The sequence below is a fragment of the Pseudophryne corroboree genome, chromosome 3, assembly GCF_028390025.1.
Source record: "Pseudophryne corroboree isolate aPseCor3 chromosome 3, aPseCor3.hap2, whole genome shotgun sequence".
Taxonomy (NCBI): Eukaryota; Metazoa; Chordata; class Amphibia; order Anura; family Myobatrachidae; genus Pseudophryne; species Pseudophryne corroboree.
In genome coordinates, this window is record NC_086446.1 from 761308577 (window position 1) to 761325089 (window position 16513).

Here is a 16513-nt window from a genome sequence, read left to right on the forward strand (position 1 = left end):
TCAGAATCCTCCTTGTCAATTTCCTCCCCAGTGCCAGCAAAACCCATATCCTCATCCTGGTGTACTTCAACAGTGACATCTTCAATTTGACTATCAGGAACTGGACTGCGGGTGCTCCTTCCAGCACTAGCAGGGGGTGTGCAAATGGTGGAAGGCGCCACCTCTCCCAGTCCAGTGTTGGGAAGGTCAGGCATCGCAACCGACACAAATGGACTCTCCTTGGGGATTTGTGATTTAGAAGAAGGCACAGTTCTTTGCTGTGCTTTTGTCAGCTTAAGTCTTTTCATTTTTCTAGCGAGAGGATGAGTGCTTCCATCCTCATGTGAAGCTGAACCACTAGCCATGAACATAGGCCAGGGCCTCAGCCGTTCCTTGCCACTCTGTGTCGTAAATGGCATATTGGCAAGTTTACGCTTCTCCTCAGACGCTTTTAATTTAGATTTTTGGGTCATTTTACTGAACTTTTGTTTTTGGATTTTACATGCTCTCTACTATGACATTGGGCATCGGCCTTGGCAGACGACGTTGATGGCATTTCATCATCTCGGCCATGACTAGTGGCAGCAGCTTCAGCACGAGGTGGAAGTGGATCTTGATCTTTCCCTATTTTACCTCCACATTTTTGTTCTCCATCTTTTAATGTGTGGAATTATATGCCAGTAATATATCAATAGCAATGGCCTACTGTACCGTACTGCTATATATATATGGTCAGCAAAATTCTGCACTGTCCTCCTACTATATACTGCGCACAACTACAATGCAGCACAGATATGGATAGTATACTTGATGACACAGAGGTAGAGCAATGGACTACAGTACCGTACTGCTATATATATATTTATACTGGTGGTCAGCAAAATTCTGCACTGTCCTCCTACTATATACTGTGCACAACTACAATGCAGCACAGATATGGATAGTATACTTGACGACAGAGAGGTAGAGCAATGGACTATTGTACCGTACTGCTATACATATACTGGTGGTCAGCAAAATTCGGCACTGTCCTCCTACTATATACTGCGCACGACTACAATGCAGCACAGATATGGAGCGTTTTCAGGCAGAGAACGTAGATATATGCCGCACACTGAGCACAGATATTTGCAGCACACTGAGCACAGATATTTGCAGCACACTGAACACAGAAACTGAGAGAACGCAGCCACGTCCTCTCGCTATCATCTCCAATGCACGAGTGAAAATGGCGGCGACGCGCGGCTCTTTATATGCAATATGAATCTCGCGAGAATACGACAGTGGGATGATGACGTTCGGGCGCATTCATGTTAACTGAGCAAGGCGGGAAGATCTGAGGCTGTCTCGGACCCGTGTAAACCACGTGAAGTTCGGGGGGGGTTCGGATCTCGAGGAACCGAACCCGCTCATCTCTAATAATTAGTAGTTTGCCTCTGTGTTTCTAGCTGTCCAGCTGCATTGTATCTCCTCATCAGGAGACTTAGTTTTTCTTGCTGTTCTGATTGTAAGTGTCTCCCTTTATATTCCGTTCCTGTTTCCGCTCCTGTGCTGGTTATAGTTCCTGCTACATGTGAGAAACTGGCAGCTCTGTGTAATTCTGAAGTTTAGTTACCCAGTCTAGATTGTTTTCCTGATCAGATCCAGCTCACCTTGAAATCAGGTTTTGTGTGGACTTTCCACACAGAGTCTTATCTTTTGCTCTCATTCATTCTGTTATTGTTTACCATCCTGTGCATTGTAGCATTCTTATAGAGGTGATCATTCAGAGTTGATCGCAGCCAGCAACTTTTTGCTGCTGCTGCTGCGATCAACTAGTCCACGCCTATGGGGGAGTGTATTTTTGCTTAGCAGGGCTGCGATCGCTTCTGCAGCCCTGTTAAGCTAAAAAAAAATCAAGCAAAACTAGACTAGGCCTATACCTACCTACCCTGTGCGATGGATCCAGCGATGATGGGCCCAGCTTTGACATCACTCCTTCACCCTCCGTTCTCCTGGACACGCCTGCATTTTACTCACCACTCCCCGAAAACGGCTCCAAACGGTCCGGATCTGCCCTGGCACGCCTTCTTCCTGTCAATCTTCTTCCATCGGTAGCCGCAACGTAACCCGGCAACAGGGGTTTTTCTCATCACACGGTCAACAACTGTCTCCACTGGTGCCTTATTCAGACAAACCACATCACCATCAGAATCCTCATCGTCGACTACCTCCTCAGTGCCAGCTACACCTATATCCGCCTCATCCTGGTGTATGTCTACAGTGACATCCTCAATCTCAATATCAGCAGCTGGACTGGCGGTGCTCTTCCCAGCACTTGCATGGGCGTACAAATGGTGGTAGGAGCCTCTTCTTTCCATACAGTGTTTAAGGACAGGCCTAGACATCGCAACCGCGGACACACTTGGACTCTCCTTGGGGGTTTGTGATATTATTTATTTATTTATTAACAGTTTCTTATATAGCGCAGCAAATTCCGTTGCGCTTTACAATTTGAAATAACAATAACAAACTGGGTGATAACAGTCATAGAGGTAGGAAGTGATATCTCTGAACGCACAGTTATTTTTTCCTGTGCTTTAACAAGCTTAATTTTTTTATAATGTTTCGACTGGGAGGAGGGCTAACCCACCAGTCATAAACATAGGCCAAGGCCTTAGCCTTTCATTGCCACTTTGTGTCGTGAATGGCATATTGCCAATTTTACGTTTCTCATCATATCATTTCTTTTTTTCCCTGATTTTATCAATTTTTGCTTCTTGGATTTTACATGCTTTCTATGACATTGGGCTTTGTCCTTCATAGACAACATTGATGGAATTGCATCATCAATGTCATAACTGGTGGCAGCAGCAGCTTCAGCACTAGTACTAGCAGAGCCAGCCCAAACTAATATGATGCCCTAGGCAAGATTTTGACTGGTGCCCCCTAGCACCGGCACTAGTTCCACCTCTGACCCTGCACCCCTTTTCCAGCACCATCACCCATAGCTGTCCTCATTTTGGTGCTCCTACCCCCTATATTTTAAATAGGAACAGTGCGCACATTCGGCACACAGCCCAAAAAAGGGCGTGTTCTTGCTGGGAAGGGGTATGACCACACAAAAGTACCCCCAGTTCAAATTATGCTGCACAGTACTGCAACTTTATTCACACTTTATCATGCGGTAGTGTCCCTTATTCATGTTACATCACACAGTAGTACCACTTTACCTTATATATGTTACTCCTCACAGTAGTGCCCCTTATTCACAATACATCACACTGAATTGACCCTTATTGCTCTTTATTCACATTAGACCACAGTAGAGCACCTTATACACATAATGCCACACATTAGTAATGCATTTAACATAATACCACACAGTAATGCCCCTTACACATGACACACAGTATTAATGTCCTTATAAACATAATGCGCCATACACATTAAACAAACCTTTATTAATGCCCTTATACACATAATGTCCCTTGCACATATGCCGCATATTATTAAGCTTCTTATGCACATGACACACATAATACCCCTTACACATATGCCGCACATTATTACTGCACTTACAAACATAATGACAAATAGTGCCCCTTACACATATCCACACTTATTAATGCATTTATATGCATGACACACATAATGCCCCTTAGACATATGCCAAACACTATTGCACAACAAACCCACCCGCACACAGCACTCACAAGGCTGCTAACACTGTGACCTCTGCCTCTGCTTGAATACAGATGTTTCCTTATACATCTTGCCTCAATACACCATGCAGCAGGAGATGCCTGGCATGAGTCAGCTGGCAGCTCTAGGCCAGCTCTGCTAACGTCTGGCACATTTTTGCCGAACATGCATCTTATTTGTATTGTATTGATATGTTACTAGGATGCACAAGCAGCTTCTGCTGATTTAAATGATATGCAGCATGCCTATATTCTGTAACGTAGCATTTCGTATGCAGATACAGCTGCAGTCACACACAGAATATAGGCATGCTGCATATCATTTTAATCAGCAGAAGCTGCTTGTGCCCATAGGCATTCCAAATGCCCTAGGCAGTTGCCTAGTTTGCCTATTCCTAGGGCCGGCTCTGAGTACTAGGAACTGGAAGTGGTTCCTGATCTTCCGCTTTTTTCCCCTCCAAATTGTTGTTCTCCATTTCACATGACAGCACCCCATTTATTATTACAGCACACAGCACAGTGCCCCTTTTATTTTTCCACAGTACCTCTGTAATCTTATAGCATACAGGAGCAGTGTGCTTTTATTTGAACAGCTGTACCCCTGAATTGTTACAGCATACAGGACCAGTGTGCTTTTATTTTAACAGCTGCACCCCTGAATTTTTACAGCATACGGGACCAGTGTGCTTTTATTTTAACAAATGCACCCCTGAATTTTTACAGCATACAGGAGGACAGTGCCTCTGCCCGCTGTACAACACAGGGACTTCCAAGACAGTAAAACCCATGTACAGCTGCTGCACACCTAATAGCACATGAAACACCAGTGACAGCCAGGACAGCACCCCTAACAGCACAGATACACCGCAGTGACAGGACAGCACCCCTACAGAGCACACACTGACCTTGGCACACAGGCTTGGCAGATAACGTTGATGGCATTTCATTGTCTATGTCATGGCTAGTGGCAGCAGCTTCAGCACTAGGAGGAAGCGGTTCTTGATCTTTCCCTATTTTATCCTCCAAATGTTTGTTCTCCATTATTTTTCTGGAGTTATATAACACAATATGCGGCACAAGAGAGCTTACCCCTACACCTCACAGGGCAAACCCTGCAAAAATTATTTGGATTAAATATTAATAACCCCTTTATTTGGAGTAAATACTATACATCACAGGACAGCACCACTGAACCTATATGGCAGCACCACTGGACTGGATTTATACGGAATTATACGGCAGGATTACTGGAATTATACGGCAGTATCACGGGAATTATACGGCAATATCACAGGAATTATACACCAGTATCACGGGAATTATACGCCAGTATTCCGAGAATTATATGGCAATATCACAGGAATTATACAGCAATATCACAGGAATTATACGCCAGTATTCTGAGAATTATACGGCAATGTCACAAGAATTATACGCAAGTATCACGGGTATTATACAGCAATATCACGGGAATTATACACCAGTATCACGGGAACTATACGGCAGTAACACTGGATACATGGCAGCAGAGGAAACCACCACTGTGACTGGTCACTGGACTAATGCTGCACAAGAAACTGACTACACTGGATTGGACAGCACAACACAGCACCACTTTATACAGCTACACTGGATATATTGCAGCAGAGGACACCAACACTGTGACTGGCTGGACTGATGCAGCACAATACACTGACTACACTGGACTGGTCTGCACAACACAGCACCACTTTATACAGCTACACTGGATATATGGCAGCAGAGAACACCGACACTGTGACTGGCTGGACTGATGCAGAACAATTCACTGAGTGACTACACTGGACTGGACTGAGCAGCACAACACTTGCCACCCCACTTTCCTGCCCCCACACAGACACTGACTAGTGATGAGCGGGTTCGGTTCCTCGGAATCCGAACCCCCCCGATCTTCAGCCTTTTTACACGGGTCCGAGGCAGACTCGGATCTTCCCGCCTTGCTCGGTTAACCCGAGCGCGCCCGAACGTCATCATCCCGCTGTCGGATTCTCGCGAGACTCGGATTCTATATAAGGAGCCGCGCGTCGCCGCCATTTTCACACGTGCATTGAGATTGATAGGGAGAGGACGTGGCTGGCGTCCTCTCCGTTTAGAATAGAAATAGATAGAGAGTGAGAGTGAGACACTTGATTTACTGGAGCTTAGGAGTACTCAGAGAGTGCAGAGTTTACTAGTGACTGACCAGTGACCACCAGTGCAGTTTTATTATTATTTAATATAATCCGTTCTCTGCCTGAAAAAAAACGATACACAGTGACACAGTATACTATATCTGTGCTCAGCCTCAGTGTGCTGCATCATCTATGTATATCTGACTGTGCTGAGTGCTCACTGCTCACACAGCTTAATTGTGGGGGAGACTGGGGAGCAGTTATAGCAGGAGTACATTAACAGTGCACACTTTTGCTGCCAGAGTGCCACTGCCAGTGTGACTGACCAGTGACCACTGACCACCAGTATATTGTGATTGTCTGCCTGAAAAAGTTAAACACTCGTCGTGTGGTGTTTTTATTCTATAAACGCATTCTGCTGACAGTGTCCAGCAGGTCCGTCATTATATAATATATACCTGTCCTACAGTAGTGATATATATATATTTTTTATAATTGTATACCACCTACCTGTGGTGTTTTTTTTTTCTATCTTCTTGATACTAGTAGCTTACTTTAGGAGTCTGCAGTGCTGACAGTGTCCAGCAGGTCCGTCATTATATAATATATACCTGTCCGGCTGCAGTAGTGATATATATATATTTTTTATATCATTATCATCCAGTCTATATTAGCAGCAGACGCAGTACGGTAGTCCACGGCTGTAGCTACCTCTGTGTCGGCAGTCGCTCGTCCATCCATAAGTATACTAGTATCCATCCATCTCCATTGTTTACCTGAGGTGCCTTTTAGTTGTGCCTATTAAAATATGGAGAACAAAAATGTTGAGGTTCCAAAAATAGGGAAAGATCAAGATCGACTTCCACCTCGTACTGAAACTGCTGCCACTAGTCATGGCCGAGACGATGAAATGCCATCAACGTCGTCTGCCAAGGCCGATGCCCAATGTCATAGTACAGAGCATGTAAAATCCAAAACACCAAATATCAGTAAAAAAAGGACTCAAAAATCTAAAATAAAATTGTCGGAGAAGCGTAAACTTGCCAATATGCCATTTACCACACGGAGTGGCAAGGAATGGCTGAGGCCCTGGACTATGTTCATGGCTAGTGGTTTAGCTTCACATGAGGATGGTAGCACTCAGCCTCTCGCTAGAAAAATGAAAAGACTCAAGCTGGCAAAAGCACAGCAAAGAACTGTGCGTTCTTCGAAATCACAAATCCACAAGGAGAGTCCAATTGTGTCGTTGCCTGACGTTCCCAACACTGGACGTGAAGAGCATGCGCCTTCCACCATTTGCACGCCCCCTGCAAGTGCTGGAAGGAGCACCCCGCAGTCCAGTTCCTGATAGTCAGATTGAAGATGTCAGTGTTGAAGTACACCAGGATGAGGAGGATATGGATGTTGCTGGCGCTGGGGAGGAAATTGACCAGGAGGATTCTGATGGTGAGGTGGTTTGTTTAAGTCAGGCACCCGGGGAGACACCTGTTGTCCGTGGGAGGAATAGGGCCATTGACATGCCTGGTGAAAATACCAAAAAAATCAGCTCTTCGGTGTGGAAGTATTTCAACAGAAATGCGGACAACATTTGTCAAGCCATGTGTTGCCTTTGTCAAGCTGTAATAAGTAGGGGTAAGGACGTTAACCACCTCGGAACATCCTCCCTTATACGTCACCTGCAGCGCATTCATCATAAGTCAGTGACAAGTTCAAAAACTTTGGTCGACAGCGGAAGCAGTCCACTGACCAGTAAATCCCTTCCTCTTGTAACCAAGCTCACGCAAACCACCCCACCAACTCCCTCAGTGTCAATTTCCTCCTTCCCCAGGAATGCCAACAGTCCTGCAGGCCATGTCACTGGCAATTCTGACGAGTCCTCTCCTGCCTGGGATTCCTCCGATGCATCCTTGCGTGTAACGCCTACTGCTGCTGGCGCTGCTGTTGTTGCTGCTGGGAGTCGATGGTCATCCCAGAGGGGAAGTCGTAAGACCACTTTTACTACTTCCACCAAGCAATTGACAGTCCAACAGTCCTTTGCGAGGAAGATGAAATATCACAGCAGTCATCCTGCTGCAAAGCGGATAACTGAGGCCTTGGCATCCTGGGCGGTGAGAAACGTGGTTCCGGTATCCATCATTACTGCAGAGCCAACTAGAGACTTGTTGGAGGTACTGTGTCCCCGGTACCAAATACCATCTAGGTTCCATTTCTCTAGGCAGGCGATACCGAAAATGTACACAGACCTCAGAAAAAGACTCACCAGTGTCCTAAAAAATGCAGTTGTACCCAATGTCCACTTAACCACGGACATGTGGACAAGTGGAGCAGGGCAGGCTCAGGACTATATGACTGTGATAGCCCACTGGGTAGATGTATGGACTCCCGCCGCAAGAACAGCAGCGGCGGCACCAGTAGCAGCATCTCGCAAACGGCAACTCTTTCCTAGGCAGGCTACGCTTTGTATCACCGCTTTCCAGAATACGCACACAGCTGAAAACCTCTTACGGCAACTGAGGAAGATCATCGCGGAATGGCTTACCCCAATTGGACTCTCCTGTGGATTTGTGGCATCGGACAACGCCAGCAATATTGTGTGTGCATTAAATCTGGGCAAATTCCAGCACGTCCCATGTTTTGCACATACCTTGAATTTGGTGGTGCAGAATTATTTAAAAAACGAGAGGGGCGTGCAAGAGATGCTGTCGGTGGCCAGAAGAATTGCGGGACACTTTCGGCGTACAGGCACCACGTACAGAAGACTGGAGCACCACCAAAAACGCCTGAACCTGCCCTGCCATCATCTGAAGCAAGAAGTGGTAACGAGGTGGAATTCAACCCTCTATATGCTTCAGAGGTTGGAGGAGCAGCAAAAGGCCATTCAAGCCTATACAACTGAGCACGATATAGGAGGTGGAATGCACCTGTCTCAAGCGCAGTGGAGAATGATTTCAACGTTGTGCAAGGTTCTGCAACCTTTTGAACTTGCCACACGTGAAGTCAGTTCAGACACTGCCAGCCTGAGTCAGGTCATTCCCCTCATCAGGCTTTTGCAGAAGAAGCTGGAGACATTGAAGGAGGAGCTAACACAGAGCGATTCCGCTAGGCATGTGGGACTTGTGGATGGAGCCCTTAATTCGCTTAACAAGGATTCACGGGTGGTCAATCTGTTGAAATCAGAGCACTACATTTTGGCCACCGTGCTCGATCCTAGATTTAAAACCTACCTTGGATCTCTCTTTCCGGCAGACACAAGTCTGCTGGGGTTCAAAGAACTGCTGGTGACAAAATTGTCAAGTCAAGCGGAACGCGACCTGTCAACATCTCCTCCTTCACATTCTCCCGCAACTGGGGGTGCGAGGAAAAGGCTCAGAATTCCGAGCCCACCCGCTGGCGGTGATGCAGGGCAGTCTGGAGCGACTGCTGATGCTGACATCTGGTCCGGACTGAAGGACCTGACAACGATTACGGACATGTCGTCTACTGTCACTGCATATGATTCTCTCCCCATTGAAAGAATGGTGGAGGATTATATGAGTGACCGCATCCAAGTAGGCACGTCAGACAGTCCGTACTTATACTGGCAGGAAAAAGAGGCAATTTGGAGGCCCTTGCACAAACTGGCTTTATTCTACCTAAGTTGCCCTCCCACAAGTGTGTACTCCGAAAGAGTGTTTAGTGCCGCCGCTCACCTTGTCAGCAATCGGCGTACGAGGTTACATCCAGAAAACGTGGAGAAGATGATGTTCATTAAAATGAATTATAATCAATTCCTCCGTGGAGACATTCACCAGCAGCAATTGCCTCCACAAAGTACACAGGGAGCTGAGATGGTGGATTCCAGTGGGGACGAATTGATAATCTGTGAGGAGGGGGATGTACACGGTGATATATCGGAGGATGATGATGAGGTGGACATCTTGCCTCTGTAGAGCCAGTTTGTGCAAGGAGAGATTAATTGCTTCTTTTTTGGTGGGGGTCCAAACCAACCCGTCATTTCAGTCACAGTCGTGTGGCAGACCCTGTCACTGAAATGATGGGTTGTTTAAAGTGTGCATGTCCTGTTTATACAACATAAGGGTGGGTGGGAGGGCCCAAGGACAATTCCATCTTGCACCTCTTTTTTCTTTCATTTTTCTTTGCGTCATGTGCTGTTTGGGGAGTAGTTTTTGGAAGGGCCATCCTGCGTGACACTGCAGTGCCACTCCTAGATGGGCCAGGTGTTTGTGTCGGCCACTTGGGTCGCTTATCTGAGTCACACAGCTACCTCATTGCGCCTCTTTTTTTCTTTGCGTCATGTGCTGTTTGGGGGGTGTTTTTTGGAAGGGCCATCCTGCGTGACACTGCAGTGCCACTCCTAGATGGGCCAGGTGTTTGTGTCGCCACTTGGGTCGCTTATCTTAGTCACACAGCTACCTTATTGCGCCTCTTTTTTTTTTGCGTCATGTGCTGTTTCGGGGGTGTTTTTTGGAAGGGCCATCCTGCGTGACACTGCAGTGCCACTCCTAGATGGGCCAGGTGTTTGTGTCGGCCACTAGGGTCGCTTATCTTAGTCACACAGCTACCTCATTGCGCATCTTTTTTTTCTTCTTTGCGTCATGTGCTGTTTGGGGAGTAGTTTTTTGAAGGGCCATCCTGCGTGACACTGCAGTGCCACTCCTAGATGGGCCAGGTGTTTGTGTCGGCCACTAGGGTCGCTTAGCTTAGTCACACAGCTACCTGATTGCACCTCTTTTTTTCTTTGCGTCATGTGCTGTTTGGGGGGTGTTTTTTGGAAGGGCCATCCTGCGTGACACTGCAGTGCCACTCCTAGATGGGCCAGGTGTTTGTGTCGGCCACTTGGGTCGCTTATCTTAGTCACACAGCTACCTCATTGCGCCTCTTTTTTTCTTTGCATCATGTGCTGTTTGGGGGGTGTTTTTTGGAAGGGCCATCCTGCGTGACACTGCAGTGCCACTCCTAGATGGGCCAGGTGTTTGTGTCGGCCACTAGGGTCGCTTATCTTAGTCACACAGCTACCTCATTGCGCATCTTTTTTTTCTTCTTTGCGTCATGTGCTGTTTGGGGAGTAGTTTTTTGAAGGGCCATCCTGCGTGACACTGCAGTGCCACTCCTAGATGTGCCAGGTGTTTGTGTCGGCCACTAGGGTCGCTTAGCTTAGTCACACAGCTACCTCATTGCGCCTCTTTTTTTCTTTGCGTCATGTGCTGTTTGGGGGGTGTTTTTTGGAAGGGCCATCCTGCGTGACACTGCAGTGCCACTCCTAGATGGGCCAGGTGTTTATGTCGGCCACTTGGGTCGCTGAGCTTAGTCATCCAGCGACCTCGGTGCAAATTTTAGGACTAAAAATAATATTGTGAGGTGTAAGGTGTTCAGAATAGACTGAAAATGAGTGGAAATTATGGTTATTGAGGTTAATAATACTTTGGGATCAAAATGACCCCCAAATTCTATGATTTAAGCTGTTTTATAGGGTTTTTTGAAAAAAACACCCGAATCCAAAACACACCCGAATCCGACAAAAAAAATTCGGTGAGGTTTTGCCGAAACGCGTTCGAACCCAAAACACGGCCGCGGAACCGAACCCAAAACCCGAAAAATTTCCGGTGCTCATCACTAACACTGACACGTCCTCTCTATACACTCTCCGAGACTGGAGTGAAAATGGACGCGACGCGCGGCTCATTATATGGAATCCAAATCCCGCAAGAATCCAACAGCGGGATGATGACGTTTTGCCGCGTTCGGGTTTCCGAGTCAGGCGGAAAAACCCGAGCCTGACTCGGATCCGGGCTCGAGACATGAAGTTCGGTAGGGTGCGGTTCTCTGAGAACCGAACCCGCTCATCTCTAATATATATGTGTGTGTGTGTGTGTGTGTGTGTGTGTGTGTGTGTGTGTGTGTGTGTGTGTGTGTGTGTGTGTGTGTGTGTGCGTGTGTTTTGTGCTACTTCTTGATTTGGTTGTGCCACACTAAACTTTAGTTACAAGCTTATTATTATTTAAAACCATATGAGATGTTCAAGAGGTTTTAGATTTTTAAGTTTAAGTATAGTTTGACAATCATTTACCTGTAAAGTCTCTACAAAGCTTTATCTTTAACCATTGAAAAATTCATGTTGTCTGGAAATCTTACTCTGTTTTCATTCAGATATGTTCATTCTACACCAGCAATGTGTTCCTTTTCCCTACATTCTCTCACCTACAGAGGCATAAGGCCAGGGCCGTCTTTTCGTATGGGCTCAATGGGCTCTTGCCCAAGGGCCCCAGGAGTATAACGGCCCTAGGCTGATAGCTGAGAGTCCCCTCTTTCTAGGGGTACCGGATTTTTGAAAATTGGCCATGGGGAACCAGAGATATCTGACTTGAAAGCAGTGGTCCCCATCCAAGCTTGTTAATTGTTCTTCCCAGCCAGATATCTGGGGTTCTGTCTGACTTAGAGTTTTTCTGAGGCTATAATCCAAAAGCTGTGACTCTCCCCTTTTGGTGGACACTATCAACTTGTCTATACTATGCCCAGAACCAGAGATATCAGCCTTCCAGCAGTTGGTCCCTGCTCCAGCTCCACACGCCTAATATGCAGTTTTAGATTTTTCTTGGTGAATTGCTCTGGCTCCTGAACCCTGATCCCCAAGTCCCCAGAACCTTCTGAAAGGTGAGACTCTCTAGGTTTTTATCCCATTCAAAGCTAAGAAATATATTTTCAGAAACTTGAGATATCGGCAGTCAAGCAAGCTGCCCTCCCACCGGAAAATTATAAATATTAAACCCACTCCACTATCCACCCCTCCCCTACGTATTAAACACCACCTACCACCCTGGAGTCATGTACCAGGGCCCCTTCATTCAGCCCAATGCCCCTTCTACAGTTTAGCCCCATCTGTGCAGTAAAGGAGTAATTAGCAGAAATTACTGCTCCAGGTCCTACATGCTAAGCAGAAGATAGAACACCCTCTACCACCCACAGGACATCAAAGCAGCCACTGATAGCACCCCCACGCCTACCGCTGGACAATGGGTAGGGGGCCCGGTGCATTGCTGTGCCCAGGGGCCTACACTGCTGTTAAGGCGGCCCTGCATAAGGCTTGTTTCACCTCATTTTGCTTAATAAACAAACTTTCTCAAACTTTTAAAAAGGGATCAATTTTTGAATTTAGGATTTTTCTTCTTGTCCAAATGTCTTTTTTCCACAGAGAAAACAAAAAACAAAAAAACATTACAGTACATGTAAATATGATCTCCTGCATAATAGTACAAAACTGGGGATATGGTCATTAGGTCGACACCACTTAGGACGACAGGCATTATGTCGACATGGTCATTATGTCGACAGTTCAAAAGGTTGACATGAGTCCTTTTCATACTTTACGATCCACATGGACTACCATTGGCATATAGTCATACCTCCCAACATGACCCTCTCCAGGAGGGACAGAATGCTCTGCTTCTGGACTTTTCTCTTAATGTATGATTGCCGGCACCTGTGTTGAACAGGTTAATGGATAAGAAAGGTGTTTCAGCACAGGTGATGACAATCATATATTAAGAGAAAAGTCCAGAAGCAGAGCATTGTGTCCCTCCTGGAATGGCTCATGTTGGGAGGTATGATATAGTGCTAGAAATACACAAGAAGAAAACCCCACACACTCCTCAAACAAAACAGTAGTATGACATTCGGCAAAGGTAGTGGTCAGTGGTGCTACTAAGAATGCATGCATGTGGGAGAAAATAGACAGAAGGCTGAGAAAAGCCTGGCATGACTTAAACCACAAGGCTGGGGGCTGGATTGTGTGGTTATGTCAGCTGTGTTTTGCCCTATAGCGTGGTTGGAGTTGTGGATAGCATAAATATATAGAAGTATTCCTTTGTCAAGTTTTTGCCTCGTTTATCTGATACCTGATCGTATAACAGCCATCCTTTATTTGCCACTATACAGAATCAATAAATAATTTAAATAAATAGTGGTCTTTTCTGCCAATTTATGTCCCAGAGTCTTTATTTTAACTGGTATTGTTATTTAGTTGATGCACACACCAGACACAACTGCTATGCTGTTAATAAAAATGTACTTACATTTGCCACTTTATAGAAATCTGACAGAAGAACAATCACAGCAGATGTAAAGCCGACTTTTTCCTCTGCCCGGCCCTGCAAGAGGATTTTTTTTTCTCTTAACAAAAGAGTTTGCTACTAAAACAGGATTCCCAAAAGCAATGGCTGTAATTTTGGCTGATCAAAAACAAACACAATTTTTTTTTATAATTACTAATAAAAACAAAAAAAATACAGACACAGGGCTAGATGCATCATCGATTGGAGAGTGATAAAATGGAAAGAAAAAAGGCACCTGCCAATCAGCACCCATCTGCCATGTCAAAGGCCTTGTTTGAAAATGGCAGTTAGGATCTGGTTGGCTTGTAGTTTATCACATTTTATCGCTCTCCAAGTGATGGAGTCACAAACTAAAATCACAAATAACTTTTTTTGCAAAATATCTATTTCTGTGAATGGGGAGGACCTTTGTCCCTGTGCCTCATAGCAAATAGCCTGGGTGACTAGTACTTTCGTAGTCCATACAGTCAAAAATGAATTATTTCAGGGCTAACTCTAGATGTGTGAAATCCAGCTAAAATAGGATTTTAATACCTACAGGTAAGTCCTTTTCTCGTAGTCCATAAGGGATATTGGGGGAAACTAGTATGATGGGGTATGGATGGGGTCCAAAGGAGACAGTGCACTTTAAATTTCTTCAACTGGGTGTGCTGGCTCCTCCCCTCTATGCCCCCTCCCACAGGCAGTTATAGGTAAAAATGTGCCCGAAAGAGAAAGGACGTATATGAGAGAAGGAACATGATAACAGAAAGGGTGGTGAGATTTACACACCAGCACACCACTAACATACAACAATCAGCAAAGGCTGGTAACAACAACAGCAACAGCTGAACAGGTAACTATAGAACAAGCACCTGCAGAAAAGTCCACGCACTGAGGCCGGCGCCCGATATCCCTTATGGACTACAAGATAAGGATTTACCGGTAGGTATTAAAATCCTATTTTTTCTAGCATCCATAAGAGATATAGGGGGAAACTAGTATTGTAGAACTTCACAAAAGTGTTCTTCCCTGACCAGGTAGCAGCTCGGCATAGTTGCAAGGCCGAGACTCCATGGGCAGCCGCCCAGTAAGAGCCCACTGATCTAGTAGAGTGGGCCTCTAGAGACTTAGGAACACGTAAGGCTGCCGACACATAGGCCTGTTGGATAGTAAGCCTAATCCAATGAGCAATGGACTGCTTTAAAGCAGGGCAACCCTTCTTCTGCGCATTATAGAGCAAGAAGAAGGAATCCGTCTTTTTGACCCGAGCTGTACGCTTGACATATTGTAGATCTTCAAGGCACGCACAGCATCCAATTCCTCTGGAGGAGCAGAAGCGTCAGAACTGGACAGAACCACAATGAAATGAAACGCAGAGACCACCTTGAGCAGGAACTGCTGTCTAGTCCAGAGATCTGCTCTGTCCTCATAAAAGACCAAGTAGGGACTTTTACATGAAAAGGCCCCCAATTCTGAAACACGTCGAGCAGAAGCCAGGGCCAGTAACATCACCGTCTTCCACGTGAGGTACTTGTCTTCTACCGTCATCAGAGGTTCAAACCAGGAGGACTGTAGATATGTCAACACTACATCCAAATCCCAGGGTGCCGTAGGTGGCACAAATGGAGATTGTATGTGGAGTAGGTCTGAACTTCTGGCAACACTGCCAATTTTTTCTCAAAGAAAATGATAGAGAGCTGACATCTGGACCATAATGGAACCCAGACGTAAGCCCTTATCAACACCAGCCTGCAGTGAAACTCTGCAGGCGGATACGTGCGTTCCTCGCACCAAGAAACATATCTCCTCCAGATAGGATGATAGTGTTTTGACGTCACAGGTTTCCTGGGCTGAAAAATGGTTGCAATAACCTTCTTGGAAAGGCCCTTGTGAGCTAGGTTGTTCTGCTCAACCTCCATTCCGTCAAACGAAGTAACTGTAAGTCCGGGTAGACCAACGGTCCTTGTTGAAGAAGATCTCTTCTGAGTGGTAGAGGCCAAGAGCCTTCGAAGGACATGTCCAGATGATCCGAGTACCACGCCCTCCAAGGCCAATCCGGGGCAATTAGAATTGCCTGGACGCCTTGATTCCTGATTCAATTTAGCACTCTTGGGAGCAATGGAATTGGAGGAAACAAGTAGACCAGCCGGTACGGCCAAGGCGACGCCAGTGCGTCCACTGCCCTCGCCTGAGGGTCCCTGGTCCACGAGCAATACCAGGAAAGTTTCCTGTTGAGATGAGAAGCAATCATGTCTATTTGTGGGCAACCCTACCAGTCGATGATCTGTTGGAACACCAGATGGTGGAGCCCTCACGTCCCCGGGTCGAGATTGTGACAACTCAGGTAGTTCATCTCCCAGGTGTCCACAACCGGAATGAAGATTGCTGACATGGCTCTTGCATTTCTTTCCACCTAGAGGAGTAACTTTGACACCTCTCGCATGCATGCTCTGCTTTTTGTCCCTCCTTGTTGATTGATATATGCCACCGCCGTGGCGTTGTCCGACTGTACCTGGATCGCGTGATCCTTGAGTAGAGGAGAGGCTTTAATTAGAGCATTTTAGATCGCTCGAAGATCCAGAATGTTGATTGGAAGGAGGCTTTTGTTGGC

General features: G+C 46.1%; 1 protein-coding gene across 5 annotated transcripts in view; it reads right to left on the reverse strand.

Moving 5' to 3' along the window:
• Window positions 1–16513, reverse strand: part of LOC135056795 (alpha-2-macroglobulin-like) — a 325812-nt gene that overhangs the window by 64136 nt on the left and 245163 nt on the right. For all 5 annotated transcript variants that reach the window (XM_063962392.1, XM_063962390.1, XM_063962389.1 and 2 more), the window contains exon 27: window positions 13882–13956. In XM_063962392.1, the coding sequence (XP_063818462.1) occupies window positions 13882–13956 (75 nt within the window). The remainder of the gene's footprint in view (window positions 1–13881; window positions 13957–16513) is intronic.